Genomic DNA, 21,822 nt, shown 5'->3' on the forward strand with positions numbered 1-21,822 from the left:
CACCGGGTTATAAGGTGCACTGTCGATTTTTGAGAAAATGAAAGGATTTTAAGTGTGCCTTATAGTCCAAAAAATCTGGTACACGATGTGTTCAATGTGGTCTTATAAATGTATTATTAGTGGGACATTTGAAGTAAGGAGTATACTTTTTATATATCACCGTTCAAATAAGTTGACAGAGGATTTTCTGTCCATCATGTGTCTTTGCAGCGCGAGCACTCCTTTCTCACAGCCGTGTGTGGAACTGCATCAGTTTGTGCGTCCTTTTTTAAACGTGCAAAATGAAAGGCAAAATAGTGCTCCCAAAATGGTATGTTGATAAATCACATCGCGCTTGCTGTTATGATATATTTGCATTTTCTCCTCCCAGTATTGTGGGTGTTTTGATGATCAGCACATATTTTGCATATTAAATTAGGACAGAGATGCAAAATGGATTGCTCGTCTTATTCTGCTCATTTAACAGATGCAATCGACTTTGCACACGTTTAGTAGATCAGCTTTGTGTGTGATATGAAGTTTGCACGCGTTTTAGTACAAGCAAACCTTTAGTAAATAAGGCCCTTAGTTCGGCTATTCTAAGACACCCTTAGATGCAGTACTTTATCTCCCTGCAGATGATGCCATCAACCCAATTTCTATTCACCGTATTTTCTGGACTATTGAGCGCACCGGGATATAAGCCGCACACACTAAACCTTTGAAGAAAATCATATTTTTTCCAAATATTAGCCGTACTGCACTATGAGCCGCATATATGTTTGTTGTGAAGTGAGTTATTTACACAAAAAGATTTTGTGAATATTTACATACCTTAATTGTTTCCAAACGATGTCTGTAATGCGGCAGTAAAATGGCTGATCAAACAAAACCGAAGTCATCATCATGGACCAACTAGCTGCGGAGGATAACTTTCTAATCAGACTGAATAAGTCCATGGCGACGTTTTGGGGAATTTAGAAAACTAAAACAATACAAAAATAATACCATAGTAAGTTAATAATACTAACAAAGACAATCGTGATTGTGTTAGCATTTTAGCTAATGCTAACAACGCTAGCTTCATTACATTCTGATAATACTTACAAATAGGCATGAAAACACTTCTACAGACACCACACATGGGACGATGAGTAAGTAGAAATAGTTTTAGTTACAGTATATTGTAAAACTTACAGACGTTGCTTGGAGTGATTAATGGAGAATCCATACGAGTAGAAACGCTATGGAAGGCTAGGAGACGGAACAGCACATCGACTTCCGGTTGAAAGCATAGTCTAAAAAGAAGGGCAAGGCAGCACCAGCAGTAAGCGAAATTGTTAAAAAAATGGCGCTGCAGCACAAATGTATTCACTTACTCAGTGTCTTTGTTTTTTTAATTAAAATCTATTGACAATATGGCCTAGAGCATGGGTGTCAAACTCTGGCCCGCGGGCCAAATTTGGCCCGCCGTGTAATTTCACTTGGCCCGTGAGGTGATATCAAATTAACACTAGAGCTGGCCCGCCAATTATATACAGCGGCGGTGCCGCGGTACACCGCTAATTCTCATACTTGCCAAACCTCCCGGGAGACTCCCAAATTTCAGTGCCCCTCCCGAGAATTGTGACACCCCTTTTCGTCCAGTCCAGCGAGTGCTGGCTCAGTTACACAATATGTGCGGCTTTGGCACGCACACAGAAGTGAATGCAACGCATATTTGATCTTCAGCGATACAGGTTACACTGAGGGTGCCAGTATAAAAACCTTTAACATTGTTAGAAATATACGCCACACTGTGAATCCACACCAAACAAGAATGACAAACACATTTCGGGAGAACATCCACACAGTAACACAACATAAACACAACAGAACAAATACCCAGAAACCTTTGCAGCACTAACTCTTCCGGGACGCTACAAGGTGTGTGTATGTGTGTGTGTTTGTCATTCTTGTTTGGTGTGGATTCACAGTGTGGCGTATATTTCTAACAATGTTAAAGTTGCTTATACGGCCACTCTCAGTGTAAACTGTATCGCTGGTGATGAAGTATGCTTTGCATTTTGCTCATATCTTGTGACTGGCGGACTCGTTGTTAGAAGGGATAAAAAGTGGACGTGACGTCAGCTCGTAGAGGACGTTAAAAGCAGTGCCTGTAAGGCACGCCTCCAAGACTGTGGAATACGAGATATAACGACAGATGAACACCTTCGTTCGATAATGAGGGATGCCTCAGCTCAAAGCCTGAGCCCCGACATTAATGAACTAGCATCCAAGAAAAGATGTCAGGTATCTGGCTTGGGCACATCAGATTTGATCAGTGTGTTGCAAACTGAGCAGCTTAAAGTCCTGAATGGTTGTTTTATTCATTATTTTATTTTCAAAATGATTAGCCTATGGAAAAAGTTAATGTTGATATTTACCTCAGAAGGCTGCAAATAGAAAAGAGGCATTCAATTTGTATTTAAATTGTATTTGATATGCCATTGATATTTTTTAATTATTATTATTATTATTTGAAACTCGATTTTGCATGTCACTATAAAGTTATATAAGCCTTGCTTGTTCAATATTTAACGCAAAACTTGTTTGGGTCCATATTAAAAAGGGTAATTTGTTCAACCTTGGCCCGCGGCTTTGTTCAGTTTTAAATTTTGGCCCACTCTGTATTTGAGTTTGACACCCCTGGCCTAGAGCAAAGAAAAATCCATAAATTATCCGCATCGTTTTATAAGCCGGAGGCTTCAAAGCATAGGAAAAAAAGTAGTGGCTTATAGTCTGGAATTTACGGTAAATTAAAGCAGAGAAAATTTAAATACCAAATGGCAAGTAGACCGTTTATCTATTGTACTTTCACCTTTATACTTGTGTTTCCACCAGCCTGTCCAGTCCAATTCAGTACAGTGCAGTCTGGAAGGGTAAATCCTGCAGGATGTGCTACATAAACAGTGTCACACCTGAGGAAAGTGGGCATTCTTTGTCCAGCAATCATATCAGCTTTTAGAAACCGCACTATCTTGTGCTTACAGTGCCATTAAGTGAACGACACACTTTATACTGAACTTAATTGTACTGCTTGGTGGAAACAGGACTTGGACTACTCTTACTCTAAATACATTATAACACAAGACTATTTATCTGGCGGCCCCAATCCCAGCAGGGAATGACACCAGACTGGCCTGCAAGTTAAGTTAAAAAGAATTTGGAAGAAGATGATCTTTGACTAGATTTTTGCAGTAGGCCCTTTTAAAAACAGCAGATTCTCGGACTATACCAAATAGGAATAATAGTGACGATAGAAGTCTGCCTCCTTAGGTCTCTGAAAATGTGGCCCCCAAAACAGTTTAGTTGACCCAAACCATGATAATAAAAAAATCCTTAAAACTAACTCTGATGAAAACAGGCTAGAACTGACCATAACCTTTAATCAGAACCTTTTTCTAAACACATTCTTAACCCGAACCTAACCCTGATTAAACCCCTAACTCTAAAACTAGTTCTAACCCTAACCATCTTTGTCCTAACTCTTAACCCTCCTCTGAACACTAACACAGAACCATGAGCAATAGTCCTAACTCTTGTCCTGAACCAAACCCCTAACTGGAACTACCAACCCCTGATCTCTCATCCCTAATCCTACCAACCAACCCTAAACTAATCAGTAACTCTTAGCAATATTTATAAGCCTTGAAGGCCTGACAAAGCACTTCTGGGTTTTCAATCAGAGCTGAAGAGAGGGAGTGAGGGGACAAAAGGAGTAAAGTTTAATGAGCATGAAGAGGAGGAGCATGTTGAAGTTTGAGTGTGTCAGACAAAGATCAATAATAAACAGTGGAGTCAGACTAGACTAGTGGGCGGAAGGATAAATAAAGCTGACCACCTTGACACCACTGTGAGTCAACGCTTTACAACACGCATGAAAGGCAGCTTTGTGTCGGGATAGAAAATAAATACCAAAGATGATGTGTCTCATGTGGACACCCTTGGACATAAACTCTGCGATGGGGACACACTAGTGGAAAGGAAATGGGACCAGGTTGTTATCTACTTGGCAAGCCTCTTAGCCACGTCTTTGTACGCCATCTCGATCTCCGAGTCAGCCGCACACGTGTTGGTGAACTCGTCGCGCGCCGCCGCATTCTTCAGGTACCGCCAGATGCCCGTCATGTCCATGGAAATGTCGTAGTTGCGGTACTTCTTAGCCACCACCTGGAAGACAACGCACATGAGTCTGAAGTGTAGCGCTAGCTAAGAATGTCACTTTTAAGCTAAACAAGGAACCCTGGTTGGTAACATCGGCAGAGATCAAGAAATGGACGGTTTTTGTAAATACTCAAGTCAGTTACGAGTGAAGAACAAATTGAATGTACGTTTTAGCATCAAAGAGTATTTTGCGTTTAAAGTCAATTAAGACTTTGATGAAGTCAACATGAAGCGTGTTTTTGTTACCGTCATTGAAAAAACCCAACTTACGTTTGTTTTTTTTTACATCAAAGACAGCTCTGTGTTTACGACAAATATAATGTGCGTTTTTGTAAGCGTCCAAGAAAATTTTAAATAACTGGACAATTTTGGGGAGTCGGTGCTTTTCAAAGAAGATTACATCTTGTATTTCTCAAAGCTCAGGGGTTGCGAGTCTTCAACCAACACTGACGTGGATGATTTAGTGTTTTCAACAAAACTAACATTTACGTTTTTGTGAAAACTCCACAAAATCGTCTTTGACATACCTAAATTAATGCTCGGGTTTTTCTTATCTAAAACACGTTTTAAACAACGATTTAGTTTTGGATTAACCTAATGGAAACACTTTCGTAAACATCACAGATTATTTAAACCTACTTTTTTTTTTTAACATCTGAAACAACTCCGCTCTCAATAACGCTAACACAATTTTGTTTTGTAAACTTGAAGATGATTCAGTTTTACTTAATCAATGTGCTTGTTATAGTTCTGTGTTCTGCTCAGTGGCCTTGTAGTTAGAGTGTCCACCCTGAGATCGGTAGGTCGTGAGTTCAAACCCCGACCGAGTCATACCAAAGACTATAAAAATGGAACCCATTACCTCCCTGCTTGGTAACTCAGCATCAAGGGTTGGAATTGGGGGTTAAATCACCAAATGATTCCTGAGCGTGGCCATCGCTGCTGCTCACTGCTCCCCTCACCTCCCAGGGGGTGGAACAAGGGGATGGGTCACCGTGTGACTATCAGTGGTACTTTAACTTTTAACTTAACATCTGTAACCATTGGTAGTTTTCAACAAATATAATAGTTTGTTTTTTTTTGCTTTGGGATAATTTAGTTCGATTAGGTCCATAATTGGTGAACACTGTGGATACTTTTAAATCTTCCAAAAAATCTAACACATGCACAAACTTTATGAATGTATTTTTGTCCAGTTTGAAGACAATTTTGCTTTTGTCAACATTGACGACATGACATTTTGTAGAAATCTAATTGTAACGGACACCAAATGTTGATTTTTCCAAGGTTTCAACAAGCTTTCTACCTTGACTATGTGCAGTTTAGGCAGCAGGTTGCAGTCTGCCAGGGTCAGCTCATTCCCGTCCAGGAAGCTTCGCCTGGAGGGCTTCTCCTCCTCCCTGCTGTCTGCGTCGATCTCGTCAGGCAGGGGGCTGTTCAGGTAGTCATCCAGCTTCTTCAGGGCCCTCGTTAAGCCTTTCTCCAGTGCTGGGAAGGGAACATATGCACATACAAGCTTGCCGACACAGTCATGAGGAAATACGTCCACTAGATGGCAGCAAAGCAACCAGCGCCAGGCAAATACTGGCCTCTGCTGCCCTCTAGCGAGAAATATTGGCATTTCAGCCTTCACTGTTTTCACATTATTGTTGGCCTTACTCTTATTTTGAATATTTCTTTCATTTTAGAGCTTTTTGATGAGCTCATGACACTTGGAAGTGTTAAAAAGGAATAGCCTCACCATCGTTGGCCTCCACTTTGGTGTTTTTGATGAAGGCCGAGAACTTGGCAAATATGTCATTCCCGGCCGTGTTGGACTCTCTTTGCTTGGCCGCCAGTTTGGGATACCTGACAGCAGGCAGGACTCAGTCACACATCTGGATCACATCAAGCTCAGAACCAGAGCACGTTACATGCCCAGCTAGTGCTTGCCCCTGTTACTGGTGGCCATTTATTATAACGGTGAGAGGAAAGAAGGATGTATTTAATCTGTAAATCTTCATTGAGCCCAGTCTGGCTATTGTTCATATGTCAAACGCATAAAAAAATCCAGGCTTTAAAAAAAAAAAAAGAATTACACAACATTTCTGTCCATTAATACTATAATAAAAATGATGATGATGATATTTATAATAATAATAATAATAATAATAATAATAATAATAATAATAAGAATGATAATGTTGATAATAAAAAATTATCAAGTACATATTTTTTTTCTAAAGTAGTATTATATAATGTATTCCATATTTTTACACTTTTTCCAAATGTTTTTTCATTGATTATTGTAAAAATCAGAAAAAGTGTTCAATCAAAATTGTATTTATTTTTTAATTTATAAAGTATAAAATACACCATATTGGCAAAAGTATTTGGCCACCTGCCTTGACTCACATATGAACTTGAAGTCCCATCCCATTCTTAACCCATAGGGTTCAGTATGATGTCGGTCCACCTTTTGCAGCTATTACAGCTTCAACTTTTCTGGGAAGGCTGTCCACAAGGTTGCGGAGTGTGTTTATAGGAATTCTCGACCATTCTTCCAAAGGTGCATTGGTGAGGTCACACACTGATGTTAGTCGAGAAGGCCTGGCTCTCAGTCTCCGTTCTAATTCATCCCAAAGGTGTTCTATCGGGTTCAGGTCAGGACTCTGTGCAGGCCAGTCAAGTTCATCCACACCAGACTCTGTCATCCATGTCTTTATGGACCTTGCTTTGTGCACTAGTGCACAGTCATGTTGGAAGAGGAAGGGGCCCGCTCCAAACTGTTCCCACAAGGTTGGGAGCATGGAATTGTCCAAAATGTTTTGGTATCCTGGAGCATTCAAAGTTCATTTCACTGGAACTAAGGGGCCAAGCTCAACTCCTGAAAAACAACCCCACACCATAATTCCTTTTCCACCCAATTTCACACTCTGCACAATGCAGTCCGAAATGTACATTTCTCCTGGCAACCTCCAAACCCAGACTCGTCCATCTCATTGCCAGATGGAAAAGCGTGATTCATCACTCCAGAGAAGGCGTCTCCACTGCTTTAGAGTTCAGTGGCGACGTGCTTTGCACCACTGCATCCCACGCTTTGCATTGGACTTGGTCATATATGACTTAGATGCAGCTGCTCGGCCATGGAAACCCATTCCATGAAGCTCTCTGCGTACTGTAGGTGGGCTAATTGGAAGGTCACATGACTGTGCAGTAAGTCGGCGACCTCTTTGCATTATGCGCCTCAGCATCCACTGACCCCTCTCTGTCAGTTTACATGGCCTACCACTTGGTGGCTGAGTTGCTGTTGTTTCCAAACTCTTCCATTTTCTTGAAATAAAGCCGACAGTTAACTGAGGAATATTTAGGAGCGAGGAAATTTCATGACTGGATTTGTTGCACAGGTGGCATTCTATGACAGTTCCACGCTGGAAATCACTCAGAGCGGCCCATTCTTTCACAAATGTTTGTAGAAACAGTCTCCATGCCTAAGTGCTTGATTTTGTACACCTGTGGCCGGGCCAAGTGATTAGGACACCTGATTCTCATCATTTGGATGGGTGGCCAAATACTTTTGGCAATATAGTGTATTTGCTGTAATATTTTCTTATATAGTATTAAAACAATATTACATTATAGTACACAAAATTCTAACTGTATAATTGGGGGCTCGTCTGGGTCATTAATATGACTGTACTGCGTCCGCTAAGTAAGTAAGTTGTCAGTATGAATCATGAGCCTAACGGATGTCGTGGGATGGTGTACCTAATGAAGTGACCACACGGGGTGTATTACTGACTTGGGGGGTGCTAGCATCTCCTCCAGAAACTCCTCGATCTTGTTGATGTCTGTCTTGACCTCTCCGTTGTAGGTAAGGAATGGCGGGTGCGTGCCGGGCGCCAGGTTGTTCAGATCTGCTGGCTTCCTGCAGGACAGGTGGGAAAAAAAGATGGACGTAAAGAAGAAGAAGGAGAAGAATCATGATGGTGGTTTCTGGCGGACCTCTTAAGGTCCACGGTGGTGACGTTGAAGACGACTCCTTTGAGCCAGAGGATCATGAAGAGACGCTGCGAGAAAGGACAGTTGCCGATGCTCTCGCCATCGATGCCCGCCTGCACACAAGCAGAAGTCTACATCAAACATGCAGTACTCTTGTACTTATTGAACTGTAAGTAGTAACTGCTCTTCTCTAACCTGAAGAAAACTCTGTCATTGATTAGAAACCCGTTTGTTTTAGTCAACCCAAGTGTTCAAAGGTTACAATTTGGAGTTTCCAAGAATGATAGCTTTATGTCATTGCAGGAACCCTACTGATTTTGACTGCCCCAGGTAGCTTTGTTCAAAGGTCAGATTCCTGTGAGTCTTTTTCTTTGTTACTCTCAATCTTTAAAGGACAATAGGGTTTTGTCAGAACAAGTATGATGTTGATTTTGATGCTACGGCAAGCTGTGTTCAAATGTGCAATTCCTGAAAACCTTTTTTCTTTGTCAACGCTCATTATTTTGCTTCAAGAACAATAGGTGTATTCCAGAGCAAGAAATATTTAGATTTTGATTGCTTGAGGTAGCTGGGTTCGAAGGACAGATTGCGAACTATGTCAGCTCTACACCACAGTCCAACTTCCAAGAATGATAGGCTTCTGTCAGTGCACAAACACTATTGATTTTGATTGCCCCAGGAAGCTGTGTTCAAAGGTCAGATTCCTGGGATTCTTTTTCTTCGTTGACACTCTCATTCTGAATCGTTCATGAACAATGGGTTTCTGTCAAAGCAAGAACCTGATTGATTGTGAATGCTTGAGGTAGCTACAGCTTCAAAGGAGGGATTACTATCTCTGCCAAGACGACAATATTGTTAAACCTCGATGAATGATGGGTTTCTGTCAGAACGAGAACCCTGTTAATTTTGACTGTTTGCGTTAGCTGTGTTCAAAGGTCAGATTACCATCTTTACCCCATGACGGTATTGTTGAACGTTCAGGAAGGATGGGTTTCTGTCAGGGCAAGAACCCTATTGACGTTGACTGCTCCAGGTATATGCTGGGTTCAAAGGTCACTTCCCTGGCAACATTTTTTGTTAACATTCATTCATATATTTTCAAAAACATAAGTGTCTGTCAGAGAGAAGAACTCTGTTGATTTTGAATGCTTGATCTGATTTCAAATGTCAGATTTATGCCAGCTCTGCAGTATTGTTAAATGTTTAAGAACATTAGGTTCAGTATGACAAAGCAAGATTGCAAGTGATTTTGAATTACATGTTGAGGTCAAAGATCAGATCAGTTGACCAAACAAAAAAATCATGATCAATACTTTGTTGGATTGGATAGGCTAATAACAAGACTTTTAGGTCAGCTGAGGTGAAACTCCCTTTACTTTTTATTAGTCAGACTTGATTGCACATATTCTTAAGCCTTCAAAGTTTTGAATGTGTGATTAGATAAAATCAGAACAAAAACTCTAAAAAGAAGAAAAAAAACCTATCGGTACTCAACAAACACATTTCAACACCTTAATGACAACGCAAGAGTTCTATTGATTTTGAACTATATGAAGACTTTTTAGGTTCGCTGATTACTACTTTTTATTAGTAACATTTCTGCCAAATGCGCACATTTACAGTAGTTTTAGATATGAGAGGAGCAGATTAGAGCAAGAACTCTTTAGATTTTGAAAGACTTCCAGGCACATATTCTTTGTGGATGCAATTGAAACCTCCAAGCTTTCAGGCTTTTTAACGTTTTGCTTGGGCAAGTACACTCTTGATTTTAAATGATAGGTGGCCGACACTGTGCATGTCAATCACTTCCTGTCGATGTCGGTTTTGTGCTGGCATGACATGTGCTCATGTTTCATCGCTAACTGTGACAACTGACCCCCCTGCTGAATTATACATGATGACATCATCCCCTGACCAACATGCATGCACACACACTCACACACATCCTTGTATTTGTTACCTTCTTGAGACCTCCGAAAAATGCCTCTCTTTAAGACCACACTTTCTAGATATATAAAGATTTGTATTTACAACATTAATAATATATACATACTATGCAAATATAAAAAAGGTAGGCTTTTAGTTAATTTTTTGAATATTTTGTTTGTAATTGGTTTTTAATCTTCATTATTTACTTCAAGTTATTACAGTATGTCTCTATATACGTATATATTTTATTTGTTTTATTAATTTTGGCCAAAGGGGGTGCATTTCAATTTATTACACACACTTATTACATATGTTGGCCAGAGGGGGAGCATTTCAAATTTTTACACACACTTGTTATTTCATATGTTGACCAAAATGGGAAGCACTTTTAAAACCGACACTGATATGTTATCATTTCTTTTTGGTACCACCCTAATTTTGATAGATTTCACCACCAGGGGTGCAAATGAGATCTCTATTTTTTGTTTTTTGTAATGTGCTTAAGGCCGATGACAAACAAGTCACGGACCACAGATGGCCCCTGTGCCGCACTTTAGGCAACCCAGCTGTAGAAGCTGACAGTTAATGGCCACTATAGTCTTAGTACCGTAGGGTATTTGTTCATCCTATGGTCACATATGGGACGCAGGTTGTCTTACGTCGGCACCAGAAGTGGTAAAATCAGCTGTTCACCTGGCGGGTTTTTTTGGGGGATGAATAGGGAAGTCCTTCTTTAGTCTTGTTTTATCACATATTGCTGCTTTTGCACCTGTCAATGTTTACTTTTGTATGCACATTAAATCAACAAAAAATCCAGACTTTGAAACAATGTTCACGGACTCTGTATTAGAAGCAACGGTTTTCCGTATTGGGACCACAATTTTGGTCCTAACTTGTTCACCGGTCCTCATATGGAAGGTACTTTTCCCTGTTGATGTCTCGAGAAGGGTAGAAATACAAGAACACACACACACACACACACACACACACACACACACACACACTCCCAGCAAACACCAGAACGCTGTTAAAACATGCCAAGTCAGCTGTGTGCATGCACTGCCATGCCTGTGTCTTTGTTAAAACACAACAACAACACAATACAACCCCAACCAATCAACATCTAGAACAGCAACCCAAGCCAAGTGGGCCTGCTGACCCGCTGCAAGAAGGTCACATGACACATCACATGTACTTTATGTCCAATCATGACTAAAGTCAGTCTAATAGCTGAGAGATGACAATGCTTTTATGCGGAATAAACACAATTTGAATGTGTTTCCTGTTTTATCATAGGCACTTCCTGTTGCAACAAGACCTGCTAGTATCAAGTAGTTAATTGTCACCCGGTGTGTCTTTTTGTGTTTCCTGTCAAGCGAGCCTACATTGGACACATGTTTGTTTTGGAGTCAGGCCTATCTAGGCCACACTGACTGTAAGAAGTGTACGAAAATAGTTAAGCATTTCAATTAGCGCGCCACGCAGAATTCCCAGTAGTCTGTCTTCTCTCAGGCTAATTGCTTAATTTTTTTCCATCCCACCTGCCTCAGGTACCCTGTGGTGTCCCAGGGGGTGGCGAGCAGAACAAACACACCAAGAAGCTGCACCAGCGCCGCCATCGCTGTGCTCTGCACCGTATGAAGGTAACGTTACCTCTGCTATTTTGTTCCGTGGACTTTCCATCACACAACACACTGACACAGTATACCAGTCGTTTAGTCTTACCTTCACAAAAAGTTCAATATCAGGCTCTCTGTCCACACCTGACATTTCTTCTTTCATTGCAAGCACACGTCGTCCAGTGCTGCCTACATCCTACATCAAAACTACTACACACATTAAAAAAACAAAACAAGTGTATTATCTGTGATCCCGAAAGGTGTCCGTAAAAGTTATGTGATGCTGAGAGGTCACACAGGTGGCAGCTCAGAGGTCAGATTTGTAGAAACAGATGGAAGAGCAAGAAAAGCTCTCACTGACACTGGAACAGGTGTCAGCCGGGACCACAGTGATGGATTGTAGGGGGCGGAGCCTCATCACTGACACCACACCTCCTCCTCCATCACCTACTAATACTGTATTAATAACACTACAGTACTACATGGAGCGCACCCTGGTAAAATAGCTGGTATTTATTTATAAAGGAATAATATCAACAGAAGTATGAATATGAAAACCATTTAAGAAAAATGTACAAAAAAATAAATGGACATTTGAATAAGATCATTTAAAACATTTTATAAAAACAGTAAAGTGTTCTAATATGTAACAAGAACATTTTTTTACCAACAACTAAATCTATTAAAACTGTTTTCATAATCTTGATGACATGAATATGTATAAACACTTTTTTTATAAGCATTGAAGATGGTGAATTTAACATGTACATATTTGATAAATAAATATATACATATAAATAGACTATTTAAAAACATTAGGAATAACCTTGTTATAAAATATATACACACATTAAAAATAATTTAAAAACATTAGGAAATAACCTTTTGTTTTAACAAAACTATAAGTATACACATACCCAAACTTAAAACAATTGTAATAACATTAACAAATAACCTTTCATGTAAAAAGAAAAAGTACAAACATACCACAAAAAAATATATATTATGAGAACATATTTACTTGAAAAAATTAATTCAAATATTCATACACAAAAAAATGTTTAAACCACTAGAAAAATAATTTTTGTGTAAAATTAATATTAATTAAAACACACCTAAAATCTGTTCAAAAAATATTATGAAATAACCTATTATGTAAATATAATGTATCATTATATACCCTCTAAAAAGACCATTTTAAACATTATCAAACAACAAAAAGTACTGTAGATCATTGACTATTTGCAGGTTTCTTTCCTCTGATTGAAAAGTAAGTGAGGTTGTTACTGCTACAGTGCTACATGGTCACTTGAATAGAAAGTTGTTTGACGGAGAAAAAGTGCTGCCCCTACAAATCCAGCAGAGGGCGCTGTACCACAAGTCAAATCACAACATTTTCTAGCAAGAAGATGTTTTAGTTTTGTTTGTGACCTGTCCTGTTCAGTAACATGGGAACACATTATAATTGACGCTAGACTAAGCTCCAACAAAATCTGATTTGATTTGATTTGATTTAATATATTTTTATTTCAAATATGCAAAAAAACAAGCGCAAGCCTGATCCAATACAGTGCTATAGCCTTAACAGCCATTATAACAAAATGAAAACAATGGAGAATAAAAAACGAAAAAAATATAAACAAAATGAGCAATAGACTTTCTTTTTTTTTTTTTTTACATATTTGAAAAGAACTGAGAAGAAGTTTACACTTATTTAATCCCACCCCTTTTCCTTAAATCATAAATTACTCTGAGCTAGAACTACCTGTTCACTCTATGTACAAACTTAATGAACTTGTATATACATAAATTATAAATATATACATACATATGCACACTACACGCATACACATCTCGTTGACACGTATGACTTGTGTTGTTATGACAATGACAAATGAATTGATTGATTGATTGGTCTCTACTGTACAGATTTGCTTTACAAAAGGGAGGTGTAACAGGAAGATGTTTTGACAAGATGCATACTTTATGCCTGTTCTTCATAATGTGTGTACATTTTAAAATGCATTTGATAACTGAGATATATTTTGTATCAAAAAGAGACATTTTAACTTTATTTTTCAACTCACTTACATAAACAACTTATGTAACATGTAAGCAAGTACGCCACAGCTTAGTGATTCCTTCAGCAATCACTATTTCTTCAGAATCAAAATATATATTCACATTATACATATATTATTTGTGCACTATTGACATGTGATGCACCAAAAATTCAGCCGCCAAAAAAATATTTGCTCACGGAAACCTGGATATTTCGGGTGATGAAGTATCCACTTCCGCTGCTTCTTTCCCCGCGCACACGGATGACGTCGCTCGCCCAAAGATGACGGAAAAGTTGCATTCAGGTCACATTTCTGTTTGGACTGTGGCCACATTTGAAAAGATCAGATTCCAATCAAATTCAGACTATCTCCTGATGTGGCCTGAATCTGATACGAAAATATCAGGTTTGAAGCACTTTGGAGCGTTTACAAGAATCTGATTTTGAAAAGCTCTGATTTGAGCCACTTTGGCCTGCAGTGTAAACATAGACCTGCAAAAAAATCAAACCTGTTTCACTTGAGGGCAAAAAATTAAATTTGGTGTGCAGTGCATACGTATGTCCGTGATATGAACCTGCTTGGTGCCTATAAAATATGCAGAAGCTCTCATCTTACTTTTAACCTAGTCTCTTGTATTCTCAAACTGTGGTATGTGTACTACTAGTGGTACGCTGGCTCCATCTAGTGGTATGCCAAATAATCACTTGATTAAAGTGCAGTGTTTTATTTTCATCTTCAAACACAGTGTTACTGTTCAAACTGTGTGTAATGTTACAGTAGTGATACATACCTAGGCTACTATATTTTAATGTTGGTCATTATGGTGATACTTAGAGAGAGAGTGTGTGTGTGTGTGTGTGTGTGTGCGTGCGGGTGCGTGTGCGTGTGTGTGTATATATATATATATATAAAACACCATTAGAGGTTTGAGGAATATACATATACATATATATGTGTATGTATATATACCGTATATTACCAAATAGTAGCCCGGGCGTTTATTTCACAAAATCGATTTTGGAGACAGGCGTTTAAAAGAAGCAGGTGGTTATTGGCACAAGGCTTTTATTTATTTTTGCACCAGCCTGCACCAGGCCATTATTTGGTTACAATGGTTACTGTCCAGTAATTTTTTTTCATACAAAACACTTTAAATGTAAAAGCTATTGTAAACATCCATCCATCCATCCATTTTCTACCGCTTATTCCCTTTTGGGGTCGCGGGGGGCGCTGGAGCCTATCTCAGCTACAATCGGGCGGAAGGCGGGGTACACCCTGGACAAGTCGCCACCTCATCGCAGGGCCAACACAGATAGACAGACAACATTCACACTCACATTCACACACTAGGGCCAATTTAGTGTTGCCAATCAACCTATCCCCAGGTGCATGTCTTTGGAGGTGGGAGGAAGCCGGAGAACCCGGAGGGAACCCACGCAGTCACGGGGAGGACATGCAAACTCCACACAGAAATATCCCGAGCCTGGGATTGAACCCAAGACTACTCAGGACCTTCGTATTGTGAGGCAGATGCACTAACCCCTCTGCCACCGTGCTGCCCCTATTGTAAACATACAAACAAAAAAACAAGGGATCAACATGAGGTAGGCTATCAAAAGACAAGAGATCAACAAGGACTCAACATGGCAGTAGTGCAACAATTGTCAAATAGAATACCAATACTAAAAATAAATAAACTTTTTAAATAAAACAGCCTACCGGGAAAAATACAATTATGGTACCAAGTACTCAAGTATAAAACCCACCATCAAAACAGAACAATAATACTGTCACTTAAATAAAATAAAGGCTACAGTACTCCAAGTTTTAAATAAAGCAGCATACAGGAAAAATAAAATTATAGTACCAAGTACTCTATAAAACCATCAAAACAATAATACTGCAGCAAACACAACCCCAGTAGCATTTTAATCTAAATTATGCAAATAACAGCCCACGGGCGGCTATTTGGACATAGGCGGTTATTAGGTAGAGGCGGTTAATTCACAAAATGGGGTCAGACCCCAGGCGGCTATTAGGACATGGGCGGTTATTTGCCCAAGGGCGTTTATTTGGTAATATACGGTATATATGTATATTAATACATATATATACATATATATTATATACATATATGTACAGTATGTGTGTGTGTGTGTGTGTGTGTGTGTGTGTGTGTGTGTGTGTGTGTGTGTGTGTGTGTGTGTGTGCATATATATATATATATATATATATATATATATATATATATATTAATATTATATATGTGAGTGTGAATGTTGTCTGTCTATTTGTGTTGGCTCTGTGATGAGGTGGCAACTTGTCCAGGGTGTACCCCGCCTTCTGCCCGATTGTAGCTGAGATAGGCTCCATCACCCCCCGCGACCCCGAAGGGAATAAGCGGTAGGAAATGGATGGATGGATGAACATACAGGTATATAGAATACCATCAGAGGTTTGAGGAAAGAACACTTTGAGACAAAAGCAGTTAAAATCAGTGACTTGTTGAGCTAATCATTCACTGACGTGTCAAACAGTAACACTGTGACTGGGAGTTTGCCTCAATCAAAGTACAAAAGACACAATGTTAAAAACTGGAATTCAACATTTAATTTCAAAATAGCAGCACCACTCCATTAGCCACATTATTGTTGTAGGTGTTTGTCTACACCCTTATAACTTTGGCCCTCACTTTTAAAGGGTAAGAAATAAGATGAAGTGTACAACTCCAAAGATTGGGCCTTAATCACATTCACTACATATTTCGTACTACAAAACACATACATAATGTGCACAGATTGAAGACGTTCAATAATACTTTACCAGAGGTGTTGAAAAATGACCGAGGGTGTGTTGCAGTGACCTATGCTCGGCATTTATCAACAGTGTGATATAACCTAAGAAGATACCGTATCAGCGCACGTCCTTGCTCGCTGTGTCATAAATGCATGAAACATCCTAAATCATCTCTGTACAGAATTCACCACAAACATTCAGTAATTTTAACTGTACTCTCAGCATTGCCTAGTCAGCAAAGTAACCCATTCACACATACACACACACACACACACACACGGAATAGAGATGTGCTCATGTATGGCCGCCACAAGTCACACTACACAGGTTAATCATTTTAACCAGCTTCAGATAAAAGTCACCCATTTCCCTTCATTAACATGCTATCAAAGTCATTTGTGGAGATTTATCCAGCCACCAGCTGCAAATCACCAAACTATTAGAGACAGCCCCCATATATAACACCTGATGTCACAGTGCAAACTACAAGGTGGCGGGTATCCAGTTATACTCCTCAACTTCTTAAAGTTTTTATTTAAGGTGTTGTTGAGCATAAATCCCGCACTTATTTATTTATCAATGCACAATGTAAATCCTTTATTACTGAATAAGCTATCTACAAACTGAATGTTCTTTATTTTTACACGTTATCCTTTTTTGTATTTGAATGGTGACTTGGTAACATGTTAAACACAGGAAGTAAACCAACGACCAGCAGTTGCTGACCTGGACATAATAAAAAAAATTAAAATTAAAATGAGAAAAAAAGCTCTGCTTCTTTTTTAAACATGTTGAATTGAGGAATGTACTTCAAAGTAACTAGTAAAAAGGTAAACAATTACTAATACCAATAATTAAAAATAAAAATAAACCTAACTTTGTGACGTCCGGTTGGTTACATTGTGGCCGTCTACATTTCTATTCATACTCAAAGTTTGATCATATTACGCCTATACTGGCTCACCTGAACTGGCTCCCGGTACACTTAAAGGGTAACTTTTTGGGTAATTTTGCCTATCATTCACAATTCCTACATAAGACAAAAACCCATGTGTTTTTTTCATCTTATGCAGTCTTAAGTCATAAAATAAGGCCAATACGAGGAGAGTCTGATAGACTTCCATTTTATTTATTAATTGAACAACTCATTTAACAATTCAATAACGGTACCCACTTGACATCAATTGCAGACAGTCACCTGGAAGGGGGTCCTTACATCCGCGGTCCCTTCTCAAGGTTTCTTCTTTTTCCCCATCTGGGTTTTTTTTTTAGTTTTTCCTTGCCCGGATGTGGGTTCAAATCAGGGGATGTCGTTGTGAGTTTATGATGCCGTTTGAGGCATTTTGGATTAAGGGCTATACAAATACAGTTTGATTGGTTGATAGTAGAGATGCGTTAAAATGTAACATCGGAAATTATCGGTATCGTTTTTTTTATTATCGGTATCGTTTACTTTTTTTAAATTTATTTTTATTTTTTATTAAATCAACATAAAAAACACAAGATACACTTACAATTAGTGCACCAACCCAAAAAACCTTCCTCCCCCATTTACACTCATTCACACAAAAGGGTTGTTTCTTTCTGTTATTAATATTCTGGTTCCTACATTTTATATCAATATATATCAATACAGTCTGCAAGGGATACAGTCCGTAAGCACACATGATTGTGCGTGCTGCTGGTCCACTAATAGTACTAACCTTTAACAGTTAATTTTACTAATTTTCATTAATTACTAGTTTCTATGTAACTGTTTTTATATTGTTTTACTTTCTTTTTTATTCAAGAAAATGTTTTTAATTTATTTATCTTATTTAATTTAATTTAATTTTTTTAAAGTACCTTATCTTCACCATACCTGGTTGTCCAAATTAGGCATAATAATGTGTTAATTCCACGACTGTATATATCGGTTGATATCGGTATCGGTTGATATCGGTATTGGTAATTAAAGAGTTGGACAATATTGGAATATCGGATATCGGCAAAAAGCCATTATCGCACATCCCTAGTTGATAGTACAGTATAGTACCGCAATACTAATGAATCATATTCGGTACTATACCGCCTCTGAAAAGTACCTGAAAACATCTTCTTTCGTTTAAAAAAAAATGTATATTATGTTTATAAACTCAGGAAATATGTCCCTGGAAACATGAGGACTTTGAATATGACCAATGTATGATCCTGTAACGACTTGGTATCGGATTGATACCGACATTTGTGGTATCATCCAAAACTAATTGAAAGTATCAAACAACAGAAGAATAAGTGATTATTACATTTTAACAGAAGTGTAGATAGAACATGTTAAAAGATGAAAGTAAGCAAAAATTAACAATAAATGAACAAGTAGATTAATAATTCATTTTCTACCACTTATCCTTAATAATGTTGACAAAAAAATAAAATGGAAAATGACACAATATGTTACTGCATATGTCAGCAGCTAAATTAGGAGCCTTTGTTTGTTTGACAAGTTGTCTTGTATGTTCACTATTTTATCTAAGGACAAAATTGCAATAAAAAAAATATGTTTAATGTACCGTAAGATTTTTTGATAAAATAAAGCCAATAATGCAATTTTTTGTGGTCCCCTTTATTTAGAAAAGTACCGAAAAAATGTTGGTACCGGTGCCGGTAACAAAATATTGGTATCGGGACAACACTACTCCATATAGTAAATTTAAAAAACACAGGTTATCTACCTGATACAATATAGTGTTTAATCTTATGTACAAAATATAGATAAAACTATTGCAGGCTGCTGATTTTCATCAGCCAGTCAATTGGATTGTCAATTGCATGTTAGCATCAAGCTGGATTTCAAGATCAACCCTACATCTAATGAGGACCAAGATTCATCATCACTGGTGTGGCTACCAATGAATCGTGTTCAAAATGGGTAAAAAAGCTGATGAACTTTGACTTTCTCCTACCTTGACAAAGAGCGAGATCTCCGGATGTGCAGGTTCAGCCGGAGCGACGCTGCTCTCGTCCAGGCTGACGTTCTCTAGAGTCTTCAGGCTGTAGTCCACAGACTCCTCCGCCTTGGTGTCCGAGTGCTTGTAGGCCATCAGCATCCCGTCCTCGGCGTTGTCCTCTTTAGGGGAGGCGGAGGAGGCAGAAGATGCAGAGGAGCGTCTGGACCCGCCATTCATCTCCTCTAGTTTGGCCTCCTCGTGGTGAACAACATCTGGCTCCTTGGGAGCATCCTCCACTTTCACCACCGCCTCCTTCTCTTCTTCTTCGTGGCTGCTAGATGAAGAAGAAGAAGATGACGAAGAGCGGCTTCGAGCGTCTCCGTCCTTAGTGTCCATGTAGTCTGGTGTAGCGTGCTCTTCCTGGGTCGAGACGTGGACCTGCACCTGGCTAATCTCTGACCTCTGGTTCTCCGAGCCCGAGCTGTCCGATCGATCACGTCGCTCAATTTTGTCATCAGCTGAGACATCCATGTTGGATTGAATGCTGCGTCTGCTTTTCAGGGACAAGGAGTGGAGAAGAAAGTGGTGCTGCACGGACGTCTGTACGGGAACATTCCAGAGACACCTCCCAGAAGACCTTTGAGCCGGTGACTTAACTGATGATTTACCACCAACAACCTGCAGAAACCGTTTTGAGAGTAGGTGACGCAACATACTGAAACCAAAATAAAAAAATGTTCACTCTATGTCAAATGTCCAACTTCTTCTTTGCCCATTCACTCACAGGCCACAACATTAGCTTGAAAATCAAAAATATCCCTTTGCAAAAACAATGAAATAATGGATTAAATTTATATAGCGCTTTTCTAGAAACTCAAAGCGCTTCACAGAAAACTGAGAACTGATCATTCAGTCCCTCTACATTCATACATTGGTGGTGGTAAGCTACATTTGCAGCCACAGTAGAATGACGGAGGCCAACTTAAACATCCAAAGTTAACTTATTTTTTTTAAAACAGAAATGACAATTTATTTATTTAATTAGTTGTGTTATTTGTTAAAGAATTTCATACTTTGAGGTTTGATGAAAACCGCTTTCGTAGCCAATCAGCACACAGTGCAGAGTAGCAGACTCGTTGAGCTAGTATAGCACAAAGTCAGCAGTTATCGCTTCAATTCCACAGAGTTTGGGGAGTATATGTCTGTAAATATGTTATTTTTTATTTTTTCATTTTATTTTTATTGACATCCAGCATCAGATATTTATATCCATTACATCATATTCACATAAATCATATATCTATTGTCTGCCCTAAATGTCAAAATATTTTTGTTTATATCCCATCCATACCCCCCCCAAAAAAAAATACAAAAAAAATAAAGTAATATCTATAAATACATCGATTAAATAAACAAAACAAAAAAAACAAAAACAGCAAAAAAAAGGAAAAAAATAATACATTAATAGTAATAATAAATAAAATAAAATATAAACAGATACATATATATATATATATATATATATACATACAGTACATACATATACATATAAGTAAATATGTTATTTTATGTCAAATTTGTTCACTTAAAAGTTCATTGAATACACAATGGGATTGTCCATTATGTTAGCATCAAGCTACCGACACAAGTGCATATTTTTTTTACTGTGTTTCCAATGCTTATTTGAGTTTATAAAATTTAACATGCTTCTTACATGTCGTGTGTACAGGACAACCCCTCTCTGTAGGCAGATCACGCGCTCTGCAAAGGGCCCTGGATTTGTGTGGGGTCCCAATTTGCGTAAAGAATTGCATGTAAAATGTCAGTAGGGATGGGAAGTGATAAGATTTTTTTGGTTCCACGTTGGATTCCGCCAAACGTTTCGGTTCCTTAGCGGTTTTCTCATTGATTCTTATTTTGGGGATTAGCCTCAATTATGTTGAATATAGAGGTAACATGACCTTACAATTATGTGATGTAACATGACCTTACAATTATGTTGAATATAGAGGTAACATGACCTTACCTTACCTTACCTAAGTCGCCACCTCATCTGCGATGAGGTGGCGACTTGTCCAGGGTGTACCCCGCCTTCCGCCCGATTGTAGCTGAGATAGGCTCCAGCGCCCCCCGTGACCCCAAAGGGAATAAGCGGTAAAAAATGGATGGATGGATGGATGGATGACCTTACAATTATGTTGAATATAGAGGTAACATGACCTTACAATTATGTTGAATATAGAGGTAACATGACCTTACAAAGCCACATACGTAGCATGGAAGAAAAAAAAAAAGGTTATTTAAAAAAAAAAAAAATGTATA

The 21,822-nt window shown here is 38.6% G+C and overlaps 1 protein-coding gene and 1 long non-coding RNA gene across 4 annotated transcripts; one reads left to right on the forward strand and one right to left on the reverse strand.

Annotated features, from left to right (window-relative positions):
* Window positions 1–3,723: 3,723 nt before the first annotated feature.
* On the reverse strand, window positions 3,724–20,087 carry clic5b (chloride intracellular channel 5b). 2 transcript variants are annotated; one of them, XM_061929211.1, is made up of 6 exons: window positions 19,516–20,087; window positions 8,170–8,279; window positions 7,967–8,092; window positions 5,927–6,033; window positions 5,492–5,673; window positions 3,724–4,191 (listed from the first exon to the last, which is right to left on the reverse strand). In XM_061929211.1, exons 1-6 carry the CDS (start codon window positions 20,029–20,031, stop codon window positions 4,027–4,029), a joined length of 1,206 nt encoding a protein of 401 aa, XP_061785195.1. In that variant the 5' UTR covers window positions 20,032–20,087; the 3' UTR covers window positions 3,724–4,026. The 2 variants fall into 2 exon arrangements, with proteins under 2 accessions (XP_061785195.1, XP_061785196.1); XM_061929212.1 differs by lacking the exon at window positions 19,516–20,087 and adding an exon at window positions 11,821–12,039.
* On the forward strand, window positions 7,838–20,210 carry LOC133576182 (uncharacterized). Of its 2 annotated transcripts, none has more exons than XR_012049300.1 (3): window positions 7,838–8,335; window positions 11,646–11,738; window positions 20,062–20,210. It is a non-coding gene; the product is annotated as an uncharacterized lncRNA (long non-coding RNA). The 2 variants fall into 2 exon arrangements; XR_009811600.1 differs by lacking the exon at window positions 7,838–8,335 and adding an exon at window positions 11,351–11,530.
* Window positions 20,211–21,822: the final 1,612 nt, after the last annotated feature.

This window comes from Nerophis lumbriciformis, linkage group LG34 (genome assembly GCF_033978685.3).
Source record: "Nerophis lumbriciformis linkage group LG34, RoL_Nlum_v2.1, whole genome shotgun sequence".
NCBI lineage: Eukaryota > Metazoa > Chordata > Actinopteri > Syngnathiformes > Syngnathidae > Nerophis > Nerophis lumbriciformis.